General features: G+C 48.6%; 1 protein-coding gene across 2 annotated transcripts in view; it reads right to left on the bottom strand.

The window, feature by feature from the left end:
- The window catches only part of CCM2 (CCM2 scaffold protein), a 29,820-nt gene that overhangs the window by 5,809 nt on the left and 2,505 nt on the right, over nucleotides 1-21,506 (bottom strand). Inside the window, exons 1-6 of one of the 2 annotated variants that reach the window (XM_063303205.1) lie at nucleotides 9,773-9,851; nucleotides 7,029-7,202; nucleotides 6,117-6,200; nucleotides 5,048-5,231; nucleotides 2,257-2,393; nucleotides 605-740 (exon numbers count right to left, since the gene is read on the bottom strand). In XM_063303205.1, the coding sequence (XP_063159275.1) occupies nucleotides 605-740; nucleotides 2,257-2,393; nucleotides 5,048-5,231; nucleotides 6,117-6,200; nucleotides 7,029-7,202; nucleotides 9,773-9,784 (727 nt within the window). In that variant the 5' untranslated portion in view covers nucleotides 9,785-9,851. Of the gene's footprint in view, nucleotides 1-604; nucleotides 741-2,256; nucleotides 2,394-5,047; nucleotides 5,232-6,116; nucleotides 6,201-7,028; nucleotides 7,203-9,772; nucleotides 9,852-21,506 lie in introns of those variants that run through there. The other variant, XM_063303204.1, reaches the window with a different exon arrangement.

The following is a 21,506-nucleotide window of genomic DNA, read 5'->3' as shown; positions in this document are numbered from 1 at the left end:
CCTCTGTGCTCCATAAATATACCCCTCCACCCCTTTGCAAGGAGGCAGAAAACTAGGGCTTTGGCTAGGAGCAGCCAGAGGTGGGGCGTGACCGGCAACCTGTTTGAAGTCCTTCGGAAAAGAAGGTGCCCCACAGCACAGGCCCCTTTTGCTCATCTTCTCCTTCCCTGCAAGCAGGAACTTCTTATTCTAACCAGGCCTGGTCAGCCACTCATTACTAGATCTTTCTGAATGAAGTGGGGAATGACTCCACAGAGTTCTGGAAAGCTATCCGGGGGGCATGGGCCTTGGCGGGGGAGCCGGCACCGCATGCCAAAAACTGGCATTTCAAGCCTACTTTCACCAGCTATGGGCATTCCTGCTACCAAGTACTAGAGGAGATCTCTTTTGGGGAACCCAGAAAGACAACCCTGGGCTCCCTGATCAGACACCCGTCCCATGAAATGTGACAAACAGCAGGAAGCCACTTCATCCCATCAATTCGTTGCAGTTCCAGAGAATGACATCATCCTGATGACTGCTGTCTCCCCTACAAATCCAGGCGTCTCCAGAACGGTTGCTGAAGATGCCCCCGACCCCAGGAAAATTTGCGTATTTCTCATACCGCTGTGCAAAGACAGATGCCGGGTTGGTGTGGAGGCCCCATCAAATATTGCTCTGTCCAAGAAATCTATGGTAGACTCCGTGTAAACGATATGGAAGACTTGGCTGAGAAGGGAGCAGAGTTCCTCCGCAGTTCCCTGAAGAAAGAGGGACGAGAATGAAGAGGAGACGGACACCTTTCCACGAACCCCTCCAGGAGCAGAGGGGGACTTCCTGAAGATGGAGGCTCCCTGCCCCACTTCCGGTACAAAGCTACTGCAGTGGGGAGAAGCGTTCCACTGCTCGTACATGGAGGGGAAGGAGGGCTATACGGGGGGCCAAAATGATCTGTGTTCAGAAGAAAATGGTTCAGCCTCTAGTGGAAATGGAGAGAGGATACCAGTCGGTTACTACCACCAACGCTGCTGGACCAAATTGTATTATCCTCTGGAGAGAAGTAAGACGAACAGTCTCTGGGGACCGTAAGTAACACATACGTATGTGGGACTTTTGGGTGTTAGTGGCTAGCTCTGATACAGTCAAACGAGAGAGGGCTTTTTAAAAATCATTTTATAAACTTAGAATAGGATTAGCCCACTTTTTAAGAAATCCTCCTTTGGCCCACAGGCAGGCAACGTAAAAATCAGGACTTAAAAGAAAGGAAGAAAGGGGCAGAGGGAGAAAAAGCAGAAAATCAGGAACCAGTTCTCACCGTTACTCTTTTATAAACATGAGCCTAGGCTGAAAACAGTTCCAGTTGCCCTGACTGAACAGCTTCCGGCAGTGACAGTTGGGGACGAGAAAAAACAGGGCAGCTGTTTTTCTTCTGGGGTAAAACATATCCTTAACACTAAAGCCGGGTTCACACATAGGCTGGATTCCCACGACATGCTTATGCAGGTCAGACGAAGCCCTCGCAGTTGGGTGTCATATGCCAGGATTGGTTAGTTTTCATCTTAATTAGCTTAGGGGTTGTACAAGCCCAGCTCATTTGGCCAGTCCAGTGTCTCTGTGCTGGGCGGACCCAGAAGGGGGGTTAATTCAGCAAGCAGCTTCAGAGTATTGTGATTCTAGCAAACTTTACTGTCTCCTGCCACTGGGGGACGCCAGAATTCTGGCTTAGCATCCGATAAGAACAGAGCCACCATCAGCCTTCCCAGGCAGACCAGGCAGGAAACACTCCCAGGTGAGCTAATTCTACTTTATTGTAAGGCTACATTGACAGAATCTTGCAAGTCTGGAAGGACAATTCTCCCCCCATCCCCTTTACAGCCCAAACACTAGGGAGGGTCCCTTCTGAGCCTCTTTCTCTGCCTGTTATGCAGCTGTGGGCTAAGCCGCCTCTTATCTGACCTTTCCCTGGGCAGCGTCTGAGTCCAGTCTCCAAAGGTCATTCCCACATACCATCACAGCCACTGAGGTCTGTAAACTGTGGTTTAGGACTCAGCACAGGGTGCAAAATCAGCCCGTTGTGACTTGTTTCATAAACCATGCTTCAAATGGGATAACGTGGCATATGAACTCCACCTGTCTGCCTCAGAAGAACTTCTAATTCTTGAGTCAGTGCTTGGTCTGGCGTTTGACACTGCTGCCGCCCATCCAAGGCAGAGGCACGACAACTCCCACAGATATGCCCCGAGAACAATTGCAAAAAGCCGTGGCCGAGGGTCTTACTTTATTCTCTGTGGCCAGGATCACCAGGCAACAAGCTTCAACAGGAACCACTCCGCTCTCTGAAAGGGACCCTGATGTGAGAGCTTTCGAGCTTTCCGCACAAAGACTCTGGGTGGGGGAAATCCCGGGGTCCTGAGCTGAGAAAAACCAGAGGCTGTTAGTGGAGCCTGTACGCAAGACACAGCCCTGCACCCCTCCACCCCCAGCCCAGCTCAGCAGTTGCTGGCCCGTAGCATGTACAGTACCTTCATTTTATTAATTAAATCAATTTATACAGCACCCAATCAACATGCGACTCAGGGCAGTGTATAGAAATAAGAGCCACACACAACAGCCAACAACACCCCCTCCCATTAAAAAAATGCAACACATTGCCCAGAAGGCACAGTCATCCAGCCAAAGCACCCCCAAACTTCCTGATCCAATACCCAGAGGGAAAAGCCAGGAAAGGCAGGGATGGTCGGGGCAATTTGGATCCTGGGGGGTAGGAGGTGGGGCAGGAATGCTGTTTCACGGGGCAGGCACAACACCGGGGATGGCCTGTCTCCTGTGTCTTGCCAGATGACACTGTTTAAGTGATGGCAGCAAATGGCAGAAGTAAACAGAATTAGGTTCCAGTTTGTTTTGAACAAGTCCTTTTTGATAGACTCCTGCCAACATCTGGATGAGCTTTCTGCAGTCCTTTTGCAAGGGACTGCATGGCAGAGGCAAACCAAGGAGAACAGGGTTTGAGAAAACCTAGAAGATCTTAGTGAGTCTCTACTGCACCATAAAGGAATTTCTGCCCACAGCTGTGTACTGAAGAAACTTGCTGAGAGTCTGGCCAATCCTTTATGTATAGTTACTAGAGTCAACATGGATTTGACAAGAACAAGTCCTGCAGAGAAACCTTGCATTATTCTTTGACTGGAAAATGTCCTAAGTGGACTGTGGGAATGCTACAGACATCATATAACTTGCTCTCAGCAAAACATCTGACAAAGCGTCCTATGACATTCTGATTAGCAATTTAGCTGTGTGCTGAATGATAAGGCAATTAAGTGGATACATAGCTGGCTTGAAAACTGTACTTAAAAGAGTCTTCATCAATTGAATCTAATTATCCATTCAGTTGTATCCGACCCTTGGCGATTCCATAAGCCAGCTCTCTCCATGATTTCTGATCTTGTACTGCTTCTTTCAGTTGCTTTATATTTTGGCCTGTGTCTGCTTTGATTACATCCAACCAACGCGTTCTTTGGCAATAGTTCCTCATAAAACTGGGGAGGAATATTGAATAGAGTGCCACTAAATTCATCCTGGCCTTTAAAGTCTTTATCTTGGATGAAGAGGTAGATGGAATGCTTATCACATTTGCAGATGGCACTAACACTCTGCAAGACAGATAAAGAATTCAAAATGATCTTGATGGACAAGAGGAATGGGTTGAAAATAATAGAATGAAACCCAGCATAGACAAACGCAAAGTTCTTTGTTTAGGAAACAGAAATTAAAAGTACAAAAGGACATCTAATTTGGCAGTAGTGGTTGAGGAAAGCAGATTGGAGCAACAGCTGATTACAGACTGCATATGAGTCAGCAATATTATGTGGCTGCAAAAAAGAGGCATGCGTTTTAGGCACCATGAAATAAAAATACCGTTTCCAAACCACATGCCGTTTATTTGGCTCTGCTCCGATCCCACTTGGAATAGTGAATCCATTTCTGGATATCACACGAAGAAAGATTCCGATAAACTGAAACAGGCCAGAGAAGGGCGGTGAGAAGGATCAGAGCAGTCGAAGATAAATCAAACGAAGAAAGGAAGAAGAGCCTGGGGATGCTTAGTCCCAAGGAAAGGTAGCTGGACGGGAGCGACACGACAGCATTTTATAACTACTTGAAGAGGGTGGGCTGTTCTCCATAGTTCCAGAGCAGAGAACACAAAGAAGTTACACGAAGGCAGATCTTGCTGAGCGCTGGAAAAAGCTTCTTCAGAGTATGAGCAGTTCTGCGGTGGAGCCAAAGACTCCGAGAGGCGGTAAGTTTTCCATTCCTGAATGTGTTCAAGCCAAGGCTGGACAGGCATCCACTTCAGTGGGGCTTCCTGCACTGAGTCAGAGGCTGGACTTGACGGCCTGAAGGATCCCTTCCAATTCGAGGAATCTGTGACTCAAAAGAGAAGACCCATCCCAGGATCCCCTTGAAGCTCAGGCTCTCAAGCAAGACAGGAGCCCAGCACGGCCGGGAAAAACGGGAATCAAACTTCGTCTTGGCTCCCGATCAGTAATGCCCTGTGAACGGTAAAGACTGCACAAAAATTCACGTGAGCCTCGAAAGCGTGAGCAAAACCGTGCACTAATCATTATTTGGCATGAACTGCCAAAGAACACCACGTTCCATTCCGGGGAAAGCCACATTCTGCTATTTGGGGGAAAAAAACATAAATGCAGCAATTTTGCCCTCTCTTGTTGGGGTTTTGATGCTGCTCCTGCTGTCATCATTGGGGAGGCTGCTCAGACGTCCCACAGATAACGCCTAATGCAGCAATCGACTTGGTTCCAAGAGGGCGCAAAGTCGCTCCCCGGTTTTCATGTGTTTGTGGCGGCCATAAGGACTAGAAACTTCGATTTCTAATTGAAGTTCTCGAGATACTGGGTATTGCACTAACACGCTGGCAGATGTTCAATATACGTAAGCCTGGCTTTTGATCTCCTCGTGATCTGCTGCATCACGTTCATGTTCCTCATTCGGTCACCTCCCATTCAGACACCCCAACCGGAAGGCTGCCCCTCTGCTGGTCCCGGCCTACCTGTTTTCAACACCACCAAATGTGAGGAATCATCCCGGATGTAGGAAACCGACGCGATGTCGTGGATGGGGACCCTGAGTATGATGTCTTCGCCGTCTCGCCAGACCAGCTTGACGTTATAGGCTGAGAGGCTGATCACAGCATCGTGTTCGTGGGTCAGCTGGCCAGGAAGCTGATGTGCTCGCTGAGAGAGAGAACGGAAAAGAGGGGGCAGGCCATAAACATCCCGTCTTCTCTGCTGACAGCTTTCCCAGCCTATTAAGGACAGGAAAACTGGGAATGGGGGAAAAAGTCCTGAGTGCGCCAATCAGGCCTGAAGCATGCACATTTCTCAGAGAAAATGAGAGATGGAAGAACGGTGTACTTGGGACCAGGAAGTCCTTATAACAAGAAGAACCCCAAAGGCCAGTAGAGGCCACAAAGGATTTGTCAAGAGACGGATGGAGAAAAACAGTCCCTTTTCTCATATATTGTACACCTGGCCACCCGTTCCTAGTAAACAGTTTCTGATTAATGTGAAAATGAGCCCCATGTGAATTCAAAGCAGTTATTGTCTCTCAACCCTGACAGGCCCTCCAAGGAAAATACAGGGACCCATGATCAGCACTTAGGGGTGACTAGAAGGCAGGCCAAATTTCCAAACAATGTCCAATTTCTCAGGTTTCAAACTGCCCAGTTACAATGGAAGGACAGGAATTAAAGCCAGTTTGGTCTAGTGGTGAAGGTGCTGGGCTAGAAACCAGGAGGCTGTGAGTTCTAGTCCCGCCTGAGGCAGGAAAGCCGGCTGGGTGCCCTTGGGCCAGGCCCTCTCTCTCAGCCCAGCCCACCTCACAGGGTTGTTGTTGTGGGGAAAACAGGAGGAGGAAGGAGCATTTTATATGTTTGCCGCCTTGAGTTACTTATAAAAATAATTAAGGAGGAATTAAAAAAATAAAGTAAAATAATCTGTTCAGCGTGAGCAAGTAAAAAGCTCTATACCTTGGATTATAACGCCACAGATATCCATAAATAGCTTTAAGGGGAACCTTCACTGGGAATAATGACTCTAGGCTCAGGAACAGCCACCCACCTTTGCATTGTCAATTAAATGCAGAATTTCAGTGCGACTGGAGGGATTCAGATATCCTGGGACAGATGTTAATTGACCTAAATACTGGAAAGCAAAAAAAAGAAAAAAGTTGGAGAGAAATGTATTCATGCACAAATGAGTCCTCACACCCAACCCCCTGATGTGAGCCACTTCACAACTCGCAACATGCAACTGGAGCGATTCCTCCACACGAAGTCTCGCGGGTCCCCAGCGCCCTCCAGAAAACCGCTGGCTTCTAAAGCAGAAAACTATTCCCCGAGAGCACCGCTGAAGGTGGCCTGGCCGTTCCGGGCGCTTGTGCTGCGGCTGCCCCAACCCCGCGCACGTGGTCACATCTGCTGAGGCGAGTTCGAGCCAAGGCTTGCACGCTTTCCAAATGCCAGACGGCCCGCTCCTGACCTGGGCCACGCAGCAGGTTGGAAAAGGACAGGCTCATACACCGTCTTTGATTTACACCGATCCGGATGGCACATCATGAACATGGGCTGACTTTGAGAGAAGGTACGCACCGATGACCATGCGGTTGATTGGTTTCATGATGACCCAAGGCAGTATGAAGACGAGAACAGTCCCTAGCCTTGAACCCCCAGCAGTGGGTGAACCTTCCATCCAGCCTGCTTAACTCCTACGTGGGGAAGGGCTGAGCACAGTGCAGGCAACCTGTGGCCCTCAAAGCAGGGAGGGACTCCACCGCCTGGCATTCCTCGCCATTGGCCACGCAGGCGGGGCTTTGGGAAGGAGCAGTTGCAGCATCCGGAAGACCAGCGGCTCCCCAGCCCTCACCCGAAGGCTCCTGCCCTACAGCACATTTCAAGCGGGGCAGGGCGGGGCCCGGCCTGGTGCTCCTGGGGCTTCGGCCCACGCGTCTGGAAGACGCAAGCCGAACGTTACCTTCACTTCCTTCTCAATGTAATCGTTCAGGAGGACGTCCGGCTCAAAGCGGTCAGGCAATGAAAGAGGCGCCGTGTGCAGAGCACGCCTTTCGGTCACCTTCTCCTGGGCCTTCTTATCCCGACCCTTTTCACCTTTCAGGAAGACGCGCTTGAAAGGGGACGCGATTCCAGGCTGCAAGCAAAGGAAAGGGGGAGAGGAGAACATGGGGATATTTCTGGGTTACCTTTACACACTGATCGGTTTGATTCATGCATCTACAGCAGGGTTTCTCAACCCTGGCAATTTTAAGATGGGTGGACTCCAACTCCCAGAATTCCCTTGCTGGCTAGGGAATTCTGGGAGTTGAAGTCCACCCGTCTTAAAGTTGCCACGGTTGAGAAGCACTGACGTACAGAGCTACTGTTCAATATAAAACAATTACGGAACTTTTTCTTTTAAAAAAAGATGCACTTATGGAGCGGAGCACAGCGTCCCTGCTTGCAGTAAGGTGAACACCCATTACGTTAATTGCAGTGGCTTCGTCCTTATTTTGAAAGGCCCATTATTCACCTGTCCCTAGGATTTTTTCCAAATGCAGGGCTGGTTCTTTGCCAGGCCCAGAGTCCCATTAACTAAAGAGGATACAGGCACCGAGTGACTTTCTTTAACCCTCCAGTCACTTGACCTCCAGACCCCAGGCTGGCCTACACCGTTTCACAATCCATTTCTGCTACTTTTGCACCTGCAAAATTTGAGCAAAATGTGGGCTGCAACAGTGCAAGGGTGCGTGTGTGTCTGCATGTGAGTCATGCATGGCTCTTCAAGCAACAGCTTACATATGACAGGAACGTTTCCCGTTGGCTTCATAAGCAGTTATTTCCACGCTCCTCCAGTACGTTTATCCACAAAGTTTAATGATTTATAGATTGACAGAATGCGGCCAGTTTCAGAAGCACCCAAGATAACAAGTACCAGCGGTCCTTGATTTACGACTGTTTGAAGTTACGACAGTGCTGGGGAAAGTGACTTGCAGCTGGTCCTTGCACTTACGACCGTCGCAGCATCCCTGAGGTCACGTGATCAAAATTCAGGCACTTGGCAAACGGCTCACACTTACGATTGCAGCGCTCCAAGGTCACGTGATTGGCGTTTGTAACCTTCCCAGCTGGCTTCCAACAAGCAAAGTCAATGGGGGAAGCTGGACTTGCTTAACGACCATGGCAAAAAGGTCATAAAATTGGGCACGACTCACTTAATAACCGCCTTGCTTAGCAACAGAAGTTCCAGCCCCAATTGTGGTCGTAAGTCGAGGATGACCTGTATGTACACAAATATGCCTAACTCCACCCCATAACAAAAGCACAGTATACTCAACCTCACGGTTGGGCAAGAGGTCTTTTCCATGCTCAAGGCAGAGCTGCCCTGGGCCCAGGTGCAACAGCACCTCTGGGTTGTAGACACTCACTCCAAAGCGCATGGAGCCAGGCTGGATCTCCCTACGTTACTGGATCTGCTGGGATCCCACTTGCTGACTGCTTGGATCAGGACCCCTGTGTCGCGGGGTGAGCTGGAAATGCTGGTCTCCTTCTGCCTGCCTCCAAAATGACCTGCAAACCATTGCTTCCTGCCATCTGTTCCCCACAGGTTCTTGGCGATCGAGCGAAATGTGAACCATTTGCCCCCTCTGTTACGCTGGTGCAATTTTTAACTATGAGTGAGGGAGCCAGAACGCAGCAGGAGGGACTGAACGTGCTCAGCAGGCGAGTTTCAGGAGCTTGACAGAAAATAACGCTCCGCCAGGACCTCCGGAGCAAGGAGAAAGTGGGGTACAGCAGCATTTTCCTCACCCAAACGAGGCGTCTGACGTAAGAAGTTCCCCTCTAGTTTCCTCACCCCATTAGCTGGGGTGCAGCATGCTGGTTCTGCAGCAGTGCTTCTCAACCTCGGCCACTTTAAGATGGGTGGACGTCAACTCCCAGGATTCCCCAGCCAGCTGAGCTGGCTGGGGAATTCTGGGAGTTGACGTCCACCCATCTTAAAGTGGCCGAGGTTGAGAAGCACTGCTTTACAGCACGGATGCCTCTTTTTTCAAAGTAGAGCTACAGCAGTGCTGCTGATGTGGAGCCGTAGCTCACGTCATTCACAGACCCCTCCTCTCCTCTCGCAAAACCCAGTTCCCATCTGGAAAGCCTTTACCATTCAAGCAACATGGCAGCTTCGAGCGAGATATTTTGCTAGGCCGGGCAACGGACACGAAACCGAGAGGGAGGAGGATGGGAGAACTGCAGTGGCTCGCAAGACGCTTGCAGGACTGAGAAGGACCAGTCCGCCTGTGCAAAGAAGCCCAGAAGGGAGCTGGGATTCTGCGGCTTGCAAAACCCACGCAAGACACAGCTGTCGTCAAGAAGTGGGACGGAGTTCCGCGGGGACCTCGGGGAGCTGCCACAGAAGGGGAGGAGGCCCTCCTGACATGGATAGAGAGGGACCACCTGAAGGATAAAGACGACCACCTGCCAACTTTTTCAGGAGGTCAGAGAGAGGAATTTTGATTGGAAGGAGCAGATGAGTGGTGATGCGGAAGGTCCTTCAAGGCTGAGGCAGCTTGATGGGCAGAAGGTGCCAAGGCAGGTCAGGAGACCGGTGGCAGAGGAGCTTTTGCAGAAACAAAAAGGGGCAAGCAAGGGAGGGGGACAAGAAAGAGAGCACAGCTGTTCTTGCAAGCACGCTCTGAAAATCCTGACACTGCGATCACAAAGCCTTACCTCACTCTCCATGGCTACCGTTAGGAAGTGGGGCAGCCCAGGAAAGGCCCCACTCCGCCGTCCCAGCCGGGTGTTACTGGGCTTCGCCCTGCAGCCAGCTAAAGTCTGGCATTTTCAGAGGCAAGGCCCGAGCGTCAGCCTTTGCTCTTAAGCAAGAGAGAACAGGACGCGGACCGACCACAGCTTCCTTCTGGGGAGCTAGCTTGTAAGCGAGAGATACAGCTGTTGGTGGAAAAAAAAAATCAGAAACTCCCAAGAGAAAACAGCCAGAGAGGCAACAGGCTCACCTTCGGAGGGGCCCTCAACGCCTGCTTCTTGCAGCCCTTTGCAAAACCAGGGTCTGCCTGCACCACACACGCTGCCAAAGGAGGGGCAGAAGATCTCACCAAGGGCTGTGCTCAGGGCCTCCACGAACTTAAGCTCAACAGAAGGAGAATCCTGAAGCATCAAGATCATTTCAGCAGCAGAGGAAGCTGCTTGCTCAAGAATTATGTAATTCTCACTGGAGTTCCAAGAAAACTCTTCCATTTCCATCCAGCGTGCGCGCACACACACACACACAGAGTAAACACTGAAGCTTGGTCGATAGAGTGAACCATGTAGACTTCAAGCCAAGCCAAGCCAAGCCAAGCCAAGCCACGTACAGAGATCTCTTTAATTTCAAATGGGGAGGGGGAAATTAAGTAGCCAAGAGGTTCAAAACTCACCCAAGTTAGAGACTGTATTGGGGGGCCAGTGACAAATACCCCCAAAACATTTGGTGGAACAGGTATAGCTGAAGCCACTGTGGTCAAGAGGATTGTTAAACCTCACATACAATTGTGTTGTGCTTCATTGCAGCTGTGCCAATGTAGGAGAGAAGCTAGACACAGTTCATGAGGCCACCTTGCTCTGCGTAGAAAGCAGCACAGGGTGGTGGGCAGAAAAGAGAGAGAGCGCATCAAAAACGTTACTGCATGCAGAAATGGGCTTATGGTGATCAGGCCGAGAGCCGCCCACCTATACAGAGGTAACCAGGGCTGGGAATATATGTGGTGTTAAGGGACAGATTGCTTTAAACTTTGATTCTTGAATAAGCCACAGCACCCTGGTCCATAAAGCATTCACAAAATGTGTCTGAGTTCCCGCATCACCCTGCGCCAAATCCATCACTTTAGGGTCTAGTACAATATGTAAATCGACTTCTTGGCAAGAACAGGCAGAACCCAAAAAAGCTAGGCAGGGCTGGCCTTGGTTAATACTTGAAAGGGAGACCATTAGGAAACCGGAGGGCTGCAGAGAAGACTGGGAAGATGAAAAATATCCTGGAAGAATACAAGGGCACCACCTTCCATTCTCTTGCCAAAAATGCTACACGGATGTGTCTGTGAAGACCCTTTCCCTTAAGGTTGACTGTCAGAGACTATTCCAACTTGGTGACCTTCCAACGTGTTTGATTCAAAAGATGACGTCCTCTTCCTGTCAAGCTCAATGCCTGGGGACTTCCCGGGCATGCCCACGCCGTTCTCATGACGGTACAGAAGGGGCTTGCTGCTGCCTTATTTGGGGATGTTTTCTTTTTCAACCTCCCAGTGTGGCCAGCGGTCCTAAGACTTCCTGGTGATCTCTCATCCAAGTAGCAAGCGGCTCGAACCCTGCTCTGCTTTTTGAGATCAACCAAGGTCAGCCACATTCTGACACTTGCTGAGGCTGGGTTGGATGACAGCTCATCCAAGTTCCCATATGGGGCGACTCTGGCTGGCTGGGAGACAGGGGAGCTTCGCTCCAAGGAATGTGAAGAAGTTGAGCGTCAAGTTGGATTAAATCATTGGCCTTGCACAAAGATACGCTGGGCTGCATCCACAAATGGCTGGTCTTTGGTTGCATTTGCAAGCATGTGGCTTAGTTTCTTTTAGAAATTAACTATTTCTGCTCAAGTTGCTTTTAGGCATCAGCAGGAAGCTGGTATTTCCTTTTTCTGCTCCAACTTGTAGGGACTCTGTTGACCTATCATTCTCTGACGCCCAGAAATTACTATGGACAGCAAGGAGATGCCAAGTGTCCCAAAACCCAGGGGCGAGTCTGGTGGGACATTCAGTAATGAATTTGACTAGAATTGCTCTTTCCCTCCCCAGGGGCCAAAGTTTCTCCCATTCCTAGCCTGTCATTCCAGTATTTAACCAGAACTATGGTCAACATTTTTGCTGATGCCCACTGGATAATTCAGAAAGCCAACAAGACCAAAAAGAAGTCAGCAAGGCTTGACTGATTATAGAAAGGCCTTTGATTGTGCTGACCATGTCAAGCTGTGGAACATCATTAGGAAAAAGGGGAATCCCAGAACATCTCAGTGTCCTCGTGAGAAACATGTATACAGGCCAGGAAGCCACAGCACAGACAGAACATGGTGAAACAGACCGGCTCCAGGTTGGCACAGGAGTGAGGCAAGACTGTATCCTCTCCCCTTATTTATTCAACTGAATATATACCGAGGGAGGCTGGATTAGAAGATGGTTTTAAAAATGGAGGAGAAACATTAATAACTTGTGTTACGCAGATGACATTACTGGTAGCTGAAAACACTAGTACTTTCAGCACGACATAGCTGGAAGCTCTCGCAATGAAAGTCAAGAAACAGAGTGAAAAAAATGGGACTAAGGTTAAATATAAGGAGGACCAAACTAACGACAGCAGGTAAAGCGATCAGCCTTATAGAGTTCACAACCAAAGTATCAGAGTGGAGGATAGCCTTTGCCTTTAAGGACTGGCTATCAACTGTGAAGGAACCAGCAGTCAAGAAACATGCTGCAGATGAGCCCCTGGTAGAGCAGCCACGAAGGCCTTGGAGAAGACATTCAGGTGCCGGGATGTGTCTGTACCTACCAAGATCAGAATCATGTAGACTATCAATCTAGAGCCCTTACCTGCACAAATGATGAGGCTCAAATGATCGTATTTTGAACATATTATACAAAGACCCAGCTCTCTTGAGAAATCTCTAATAATGGGAAAGATGAAGAGAAGAGAAGGATGACCAGCAGCAAGGTGGACTCCGTTACAGCAGCGATGGATACAAATCTGGAAGACCTGAAAGATCAGGCTGGAGACAGATCGCCCAGGCGAAAATCTATCTATGGGGTTGCCAAGAGTTGACCCCAACTTGATGGCACATACTTCATCAATCAGTGTTGAACGAAGTTTTCCCCAAGACCTACCACCACTTTCCTGATCCATGTAAGTTTGATCCATACAAAATTTTGCCACCACCCAGAGTCCCTCTTCTGGGGGGAGATGGATGGTGGCAAAATAAAAATAAAAATAAAACAGCACTGATGTTACCTAGTCAGGCGACAAAACGCCTGCAAGCCAACCGCCAAGCTCAGAGAGTACCAAGGACTCCACCGCTCAACCCTGAGCTGCAGAGATTCTCTTCCATTGGAAGCTCAGCTTTCTCCCATCCAGTTCATACTCATTCCTCCACTTGTGCTGTTCTCTGTATGGTAATCACCTTGGATTTTTCAAAAATGTCTGCTAATTGGAAACTCACACCATATATTCCCAGGCACCCAAGGATAACTAATCTTACTCACAGAACAAGCACATCAACAACAGCAGAGTGTCTCTAACCACCGGGCCGAAACGCCCGGGAAACAGCCTACCTTCAGTGCCTTGCAGAAGGCTAACAGCCCTGGGGCCACCCAAATCCCCAAGGGGATGCTGTTCCATAGGTGTAACAGGTTAACAGTGACAACTACCATTACAAAAAGGTTCAGCAACCAAGGAGTACTCAAATATCGAAACACAACCCATGGCTCCTCTGGGGAGGCTATTACACAACTGAGGCATCCTCTCCCATCACAAAAAAGCCTTTTCTCCTGCCAGCCCCTCAACTGATGAGGGCAAGACCCTCTTGAAAATGCATTAATGTTCAGGTAGGTAGACCAGGGAGGGCCCAATCCTTCAAAGACTGGTCACAAGGCCTTTAAAGTTCACCATCAACCCTCTGAAAACCAAAGATCAAACTACAGCGCATGATGTTGCTCTGGCCTGATTTCAGGTAGCATCTGGCAGCCTTTTCCCTGACTAACAGATGTGTCCAGATTGCTTTCAAAGGCAGCCCAACAAACAGCACTCTGCACGCTGGTACGCTTTGCAGCAATGTTTCTCGATCTCAACAACTTTTAAGACGTGTGGACTTCAACTGCTGGGGGCTTCAACATGCTGGCTGGGGAATTCTGGGAGTTGAAACCCATGCATCTTAAAGTTGCTGAGATTGAGAAACATCGTTTTAGAGGGCCAGACAGCAGTCTTCTCACGTTCCTCCAGCTTAATCCTTTGAACCAGAGATGCTAATGACTGAAACTATTCCCTGAACTGCTGCAGGGAAAGCAGGTGTGTGGTATCCTGACACGCCTCGTAGCTCCCCTGACAGCAACTGTGCAAGACATCTTTCCCCAAAAGCTGAGACTAGCCTGATATTTGGGATCATCTGGTTTTATTGGAAAAAAGATAGTTGAAGTTCTAAGATTCTGAATGAGTTGGAGCGGACAGGCCAAGAAAGGACCAGACAATGGAGAACTTTGCAAAGCCTTCTTCCCAACTCAAGCCAAACCCTTTGAGCCCTCCCCACACGCAAAACAGAAAAACAAGCCGAATTCAGCAAGACCAAAACACCCATTGGCACTCCCAGCCCTTGACTCGATCCCAGCATTCCAGAATGCGCAGGCAGGCCTGCGGCGAATTGGTTTGTGCGAAAGCTCTTCCCCACCCTGCACCGTGTTTGTTTTGGAGATGAGGAGCTAAGCTTGGAAAGTTAGATGTTTTGAGAAAACGCCGATGACCTCCTTGCTGGAGTAAGAGGACAGGCCAGCTCATCTGCCGTTACTCACTCACTACTAAGAGGTGATGCTTGCAAACAGGCCAGTCAGCAGCCTAGAGGGTCTCTGCAAAGGAGCTGCAGGACACAGAAGCTTGCTAGCCAAAGACGGCTGCTCCAGGCCAAGCTTCGGGGAGAGAAAGAGGCTCCCACCCACCTTAGGACATCTCAAGCGATGCTCTTGCGACATCTTTGACATGCACCGTAGTTTCCTGACATTAAGAAGAAAGAGAGCAGAAGAACCATTGCTTGGACCGTTGCCAACACAGTATCAGCTTCAGAGGTGTGGAAATCGCACACCGAGTTACAGTGGTGACTTAAGGTGTGCATATTCATCTTTACACTTGCACTCAAAATAGAAAAATCTCAACTATTGGAGTGAGGGCAGGAAAGAAAAAGGGCCAAAAAGTAGAGAGGTGTTTCTCAAGATTTGCTTGCTGGCCCCACCTTTTCACATCACAGCAGGAGCTAATTCTGAGACCAGGGAGATAAACAGGCGAAAAACAGCTGCCCGTTTTTGAGATGTAAAGAGAAAATCCATTTGGGGAAGAGATTATCAGTTGGGTGGAGTCTGAGACACAGAGACGAGACCTAGATTTTCCAAACAGCGTTTCCCCAACGCAGCATCCTCTAGATGGGATGCACTGGAAATCTCAGAATCCAGCATTTGGATGGCATTCAAATCTAGCATTGAGAGAGATTGAGTTCTTACATCCTTGCCGGCAAGAATACCGGCAAGAATGTCTGATATTTCCGAGACCGGTGGAGACTTTCAAACAACAATAGCAGGAGTCATTGCGCATATATTCCACTTGACTCTTAGGCGATTAAAAAAAAAAGGCCGGTATATCAGGGGAGGCCCAAACACGACCCCTGCACCAACAGGTGCCCTTGGCAGGTCTGAAAAAGTTACACCCCTTCGGCCCGAACCCTGACTGCAGCAGGTTCTCGCTTTCCACATCTGTTTTGCTGCCTGAGCAAGGAAAAGAAGGGAAAATAATTTCCCCCGAAGGCTATTTTTAGGTCTGCTTTGCTGCTTCCCTTGGCTTGGGGGTGGTGGGGAGCAGGAATCCCAAGCCCGCCTTACTCCTCCAGAGGATCTCTTTTTCCCTGATCCATCAGGCCCTCCAAAAGAGAACCTGAATTGTTCCATGGAACAGGCAGCAGGGGAAGAATAAAGTGAATATTTACTGGCTGAAACTGAGCAAACCCAACTGGAGTTCTACCATGATTAAAGCAAAAAGAAGGGCCCGTCTGGCTTAACAGGCATTTTTATGCTTGCTTGTCATGCACAGTAAGTTTCAAGGCCATAACAAATTGCAGTGGTTTTCTTTTTTAGTGAATTTAATTGCTACTGTTGTAAAGCACAAACACACATCATAATTCCATCGGTAGTTGAACGGCAACGCAAAAAGGTGAGGCTTCCCGAATTCAGCCAAGCTTTTGGACACACTTCCTGCTTTGCAAGCCGCTTGGAGAAACACAGAGGCGGGGGGGGGGGCAGTCTATTTCTGTTCTCAAAGCCCTGCAAATAAGTGGGTGTGAAGAGGAATCAGCATCTCCCGCTCCGTAAGCTGGAAGTACTGCAAGGCCACTTCCCTGGACCCAAAGAACTGGTGGTGCTTGTACAGAGTGACGATTTGCAACTGGCCTCAGCTATTCCTGAGTCCCGCTGATTGAGAAACGCTGCACTAAGGATCTGGCTGAAGCTCTGGAGTCTGAAACATAAATGCCTGTGCAGCTGGTAAAGCCCCCCCCCCCAAAATACGCCACACCCCGTCTTTGTTGGACCGGGAGTCTTCTGTTATTCCACACATCTTGACATAAGAACCCAGGAAGTAGCATGCAATCATGCTCCTCCAGTCTAGCCAGAATCTAAACCAGTGTTTCTCAACCTGGGCAACTTTAAGATGTGTGGACTTCAGCTCCCAGAATTCCCCAGCCAGCATGCGCTGGCTGGGGAATTCTGGGAGCTGAAGTCCACACACCTTAAAGTTGCCCAGGTCGAGAAACACTGATCTAAACTGAGGGCAAGCAAGATTTACAAGCCCCTTTGCCAACATGTCCAACTGCATACAACTGTGCCTGGAGAACAGTGGAAGGGAGATGCTGGTTGACCAGTCTTGGTCAAGGAGACCCAGTTGTAGCAGTTCTGGATTAGCAAAACATTTAAAGGTACCATAAATATACACAAGTTTAAAAAAAAAAGCAGCTGCAATGTGACCTAATGGTGGCCAGCTGAAACCACTTAAAGTCATGTACTAACATTCCTGGGCTTATCAAGTCCAGATGTTACTTGAAGATGCCACTTGCTGGAGAATCAGCACTGGAGATTGCTAATTGGGGCACAGCACTGTCCTCACATGGAAACATCAGCATTGATGGCCAAATGTTTCCCAGGCCCAGGTGAATATTTCAAGCTTTAAGCAGCCCAGGACGTTGCTGTGGTTCTCTGAGCGTGTTTCTCCTGTGGGGCTCCCATATTCTTGAAGGCTCTTTCTGCAGAGCAAAGATTAGCCCACCATCTCTGGGTTTTGCAAAGGAATTAAGATATATCCCCCTTTATTTTATTTATTTATCAAATTTTCAACACCACCCATCTCCCCCCACAAGGACAGCTGTTTTTTAAAAGCTGTCTTTTAACAGCTGTTTTTTAAATGCTGTTCCAATATTGTCTATTTTTACTCTTTTAAGCGTGGGTGTAGATGTGTTTGTGCCTTTTCATCGTTTTCTTGTACATTTCCTTGATAGATAATTGGTAAAAAAAAATTATGGGCCTGCAGATACAGGTTCAGCATTTTAATGACTATAGTTAACTATCACTATATTATTTTTAAGTAATAACTTTAAAAATGCCATTTCTGCTTAATAAATTAAAAAACAAAAATAAATGGAAGAACTCGTTTACATTTCTAAAGGTCACTGATTTCTATCCAAATGAATCCTATTTCCAATCAACAAAAATAAGAAACACCCAACTTCCAACCAGTGGAGTGAGAAGCTTCAATTGTTACTGATGCCCCCCACCAAACAAACCCACTGGAGTATAACTCAGGCTAGAGTTGGATCCTATTGCCTTGTGCTTCTCTCCTGTAAAATATTTAGCTGGGAGCTACAGCATAAGAAGAGCCAGTCTGATGTAGTGGTGAAGGCACCAGGCTAGAAACCAGGAGACTGTGAGCTCTAGTCCCGCCTCGGGCACAAAGCCAGCTGGGGGACCTTGGGCCAGTCCCCTCCTCTCAGCCTAGGAAGGAGGCGGCCAGAGCAAACCACTTCGGAAAAATCTGCCAAGAAAATTGCAGGGACTTGTCCAGGCCGTCACCAGGACTCAAGACTAACCTGAAAGCATCCCCAAAACGCCCCCTGCACAAGAGCCTTGCTTCAGTGTAAACACACACAGGGTTGCCATTTGGTCAGATGCAGAAAGAATCAGGGAGGCTGGCACCGTCGAGCGTGGCAAAGTGCTACCAGGACATCCATCCTTGCCCATAACAGGGAGAGAATAGCAAATTCAAAAGCGAAAGAGGGGGAAGACATATCGCTATGCAAGCTGTTCTCCATTTGCATATTCCAACCCCCCTGGGATATGTCTCCCAAAGAACCCCCAAATCAGCTGAATCCAGGAGAGCTGGCATTTGACTTAAAAGAACCCAAGATTTAAGTATGTTTCTTGCATCACAAAAGATGGTGACTCCCCACAAAGATCACCAGCCCTGCGCGTTGAGAGTTACTGGGGCCCAAAGCATCAATTAGGGAAGCCGCTCAGCCCACCAGCAATGGGAGTCTTTGCTGCCACCTTCTGAAACAGCCCTTCCTGAAGTCCTCTATGGCGAAAACGCTGGGCTAAAAATAGCCGATTTCCCACAGCTATGTCTCTGCCCGGAGAGGGTGGGGGGGAAACCGGCTTCCAAGTGCTCATGCGGCGTTAAAAGGCGATGAGCTCATAGGGTGGCCCTCCCACCGCATTCGGGCCTGACAGCCAAGTTTCTCTGGTCTTGGTTCTCCCAGCCAAACCGGCCAAGCAGAGACCCGACAGGCGTCTTCTTGAATGCCAGCGCTAACATGCTGATTCTGAAGACAACTAGCAACCAGTTCTGCAAAACGAAAGCAGTCCTTTCGGAAATGTTAAGAGACTCCCCTAGTCAATCATTCCACTTATTTCTTTACTTACAATTTTTATCTCCCGGTGCTGCTCCAGTCTGTGTACCACGTTCTCTCCCGCAATTTAAACCTCAACGACCCTAGGAAGCAGCAGACTTGGCTGAGATATAAGCCCTTTTCAGGCATTCGCAATGGGTAGAGAGCGGATCTGTGTCGCCCAGTCAGGTCTGGACCTCTAACATCCAGCCAGAAGTCTTCAAGAGCTAGGACAGCGTTCCTCAACCGTGGTGACTTTAAGACGTGTGGGCGTCATCTCCCAGATTTCCCATGGCTCCCATGGCTGGCTGGGGAATTCTGGGAATTGAAGTCCACACATCCTCAGTTGCCAGGGTTGAGAAACACTGGGCTAGAAGAACTGACAGGAATGCAAGTACAATTATTAGTGCAAGCTGGGAGGCTGTGTTATTACAGTCCCTAATCACACAGGGAGCTCCTCTGAACTTCCAACAAATGTGAGTTCAGCTCTCCTGCAGAGCCTTGGCTAACCGGAGGGAGGTCAGGAAAGGGGGCCGCTGGGTATTCATCTGGAAGCAGACGAGGCCAAGGATCAACCCAAGCCCTGTGACTGCCTCTCAGTTTGAACCCAGGTCTCCCGCCTGACACTGGGATCCCTACATTGTATCTGCAGTCACAGGGCTTATCTTGGAGATACCCAAAGCGGGATGGGGGAATCTTATCTTTCGGTCCTGAGATGCTGCTCCCAAGGGAAGGACAAAGGAGATGAGGCAGGATCGTGCAAAGCAGTTAAAGGTCACAGTATCCAAGCCAGGTTTTGTCAAAAACAGTGGCCAGCCTAGCACTGGGGGAATGACTGGCATAAAGCAATGGAACATACATACATACATACATACATACATTTATTTATAATTTTTATCCCACCTTTATTATTTTTATAAATAACTCAGGGCGGCGAACATGCCTAATACTCATTCCTCCTCCTATTTTCCCCACAACAACAACCCTGTGAGGTGAGTTGGGCTGAGAGAGAGTAGGCCAGTAAAGGTAGTCCTTGACTTACGACCACAATTGGGACCAGAACTTCCATCACTAAGCAATGCGGACATTAAGTGAGCTGCGCCCAATTTTATGACCTTTTTGCCATGGTCCTTAAGCAGGTCACATGGTTCCCCATAGATTTTGCTTGTTGGGAGCTGGCTGGGAAGGTCACAAATGGCAATCACGTGAACCTGGGGTGCTGCAACCGTCATAAATACATGCCAGTTGCCAAGCACCCTAATTTTTATCATGTGACTGCAGGGACACGACGATGGTCCTAAGTGCAAGGACTGGTAGCAAGCCACTCTTTTTGAACAGTCATTAAATGAATGGCCATAAGTCGAGGACAACCTGTATTGGTTATTACCAGGTAGCTCTTTTCTCTTCCACACACTAAAACAATATTCACACGCATACACACTCATACATCCCAAGGACTGTTTCTATTCCACAAGGAAAACAAATGAAAATTAGATGCAAAAATTAATTAGAGCACTACTCTTGGGAAGCACCCTGAGCCCATTTCAGAACAGCCAGCTTGAAATAAAGGCCATCACGGTCCTTCTGAGATGCTTCAGTTATCTGCAAGAACTGTCATCTAAAAGTTTCCATTTAGCAGAACTTTTTTTTGTGAAAACCCAAACTCTTTAGACCACACCCCTATAGAAAAACTGCAGGCTTGTCTTCTCCACAAATTTCATTCAGAAAATCCAACCTCTACCTTAGATTTTCTGAGAAACGCTAGGACGTATCTAAGGCAAATACATTCATTTGCTTGTGAAGTCCTTGTTTAACCACAAAACTTTGACAGGAAGCATGAGAAGCAACAAGGTTGTCAGCGCTACCCAACCCTGAAAAATCTGTTTCTATTCAAATGAGCCGGAATTTAAAAAAAAACCCACGCTATAGTATTTTAGATCCAGTAGGGTCTAGATGCATGGAAAATTTCCCACCTAATAATTACACTAAAAAGGCAAAAGAAGGGGAATGGTTGTGCTAAACCTGCAGCAGTTACAATACATGAAGACAAGGACTGCTGAATCTGTGTGCCCCAGAATGGCAAATTTAACTGGGCGGGTTTCAATTCTAAAGGGCTGCATTCCTGAAAGTGACACAATTCAAACCAACGCTCTGTTTACTCTGCCTTCGCTGCACTAGTCATCCGCAATCTTACCCTCATATCCTTTGCAACCACCACCACCACCGCTGATTTATCAGGGCCATTATTCCACATACATATTCACCGAGCACTAGTACCCCATTTCATTTCGCACAACCCGTGACGCCTCATGGTTAGTCTACGAGCCAGATGGGATCGATCAGCCAGCTAGTAGAGATGAGATCTTTTCCAAGGGTCGAGTCGCAGCAGCTGAGTCCAACCTGGAGGCTGAGAACTTGCTGAGCCCCCAGGAATACAGACGCCTGGAGGATCAACGGAGGGACTCGAAGGAACGCAGGAGTACTTACTAAAAGGAGAGGCTCTTTAAGGATGGGAGCTCCACTTTGGGGTAAGCAGTTCTCTTACCAGTTAATCCTTGATAAACAACCATCATGGGTTTTAAGTGGAGAACTAGAGAGTTGAGAGCAGATGAGTTCAAGGGTAACATCTGACTGCGGGCAAGCTACTGTGTTGTCGCTCCCCGATTGCCACTTTCCGCCCTTTAGAGCACCCCACGCCTGATCTTCCAAACCCCTCGGACCAAACTTTTGGAACTCAACCTG

This window comes from Candoia aspera, chromosome 4, assembly GCF_035149785.1.
Source record: "Candoia aspera isolate rCanAsp1 chromosome 4, rCanAsp1.hap2, whole genome shotgun sequence".
NCBI lineage: Eukaryota > Metazoa > Chordata > Lepidosauria > Squamata > Boidae > Candoia > Candoia aspera.
Note: the sequence above shows the minus strand (reverse complement) of the source record. Positions and strands in the feature narration are given on the sequence as shown.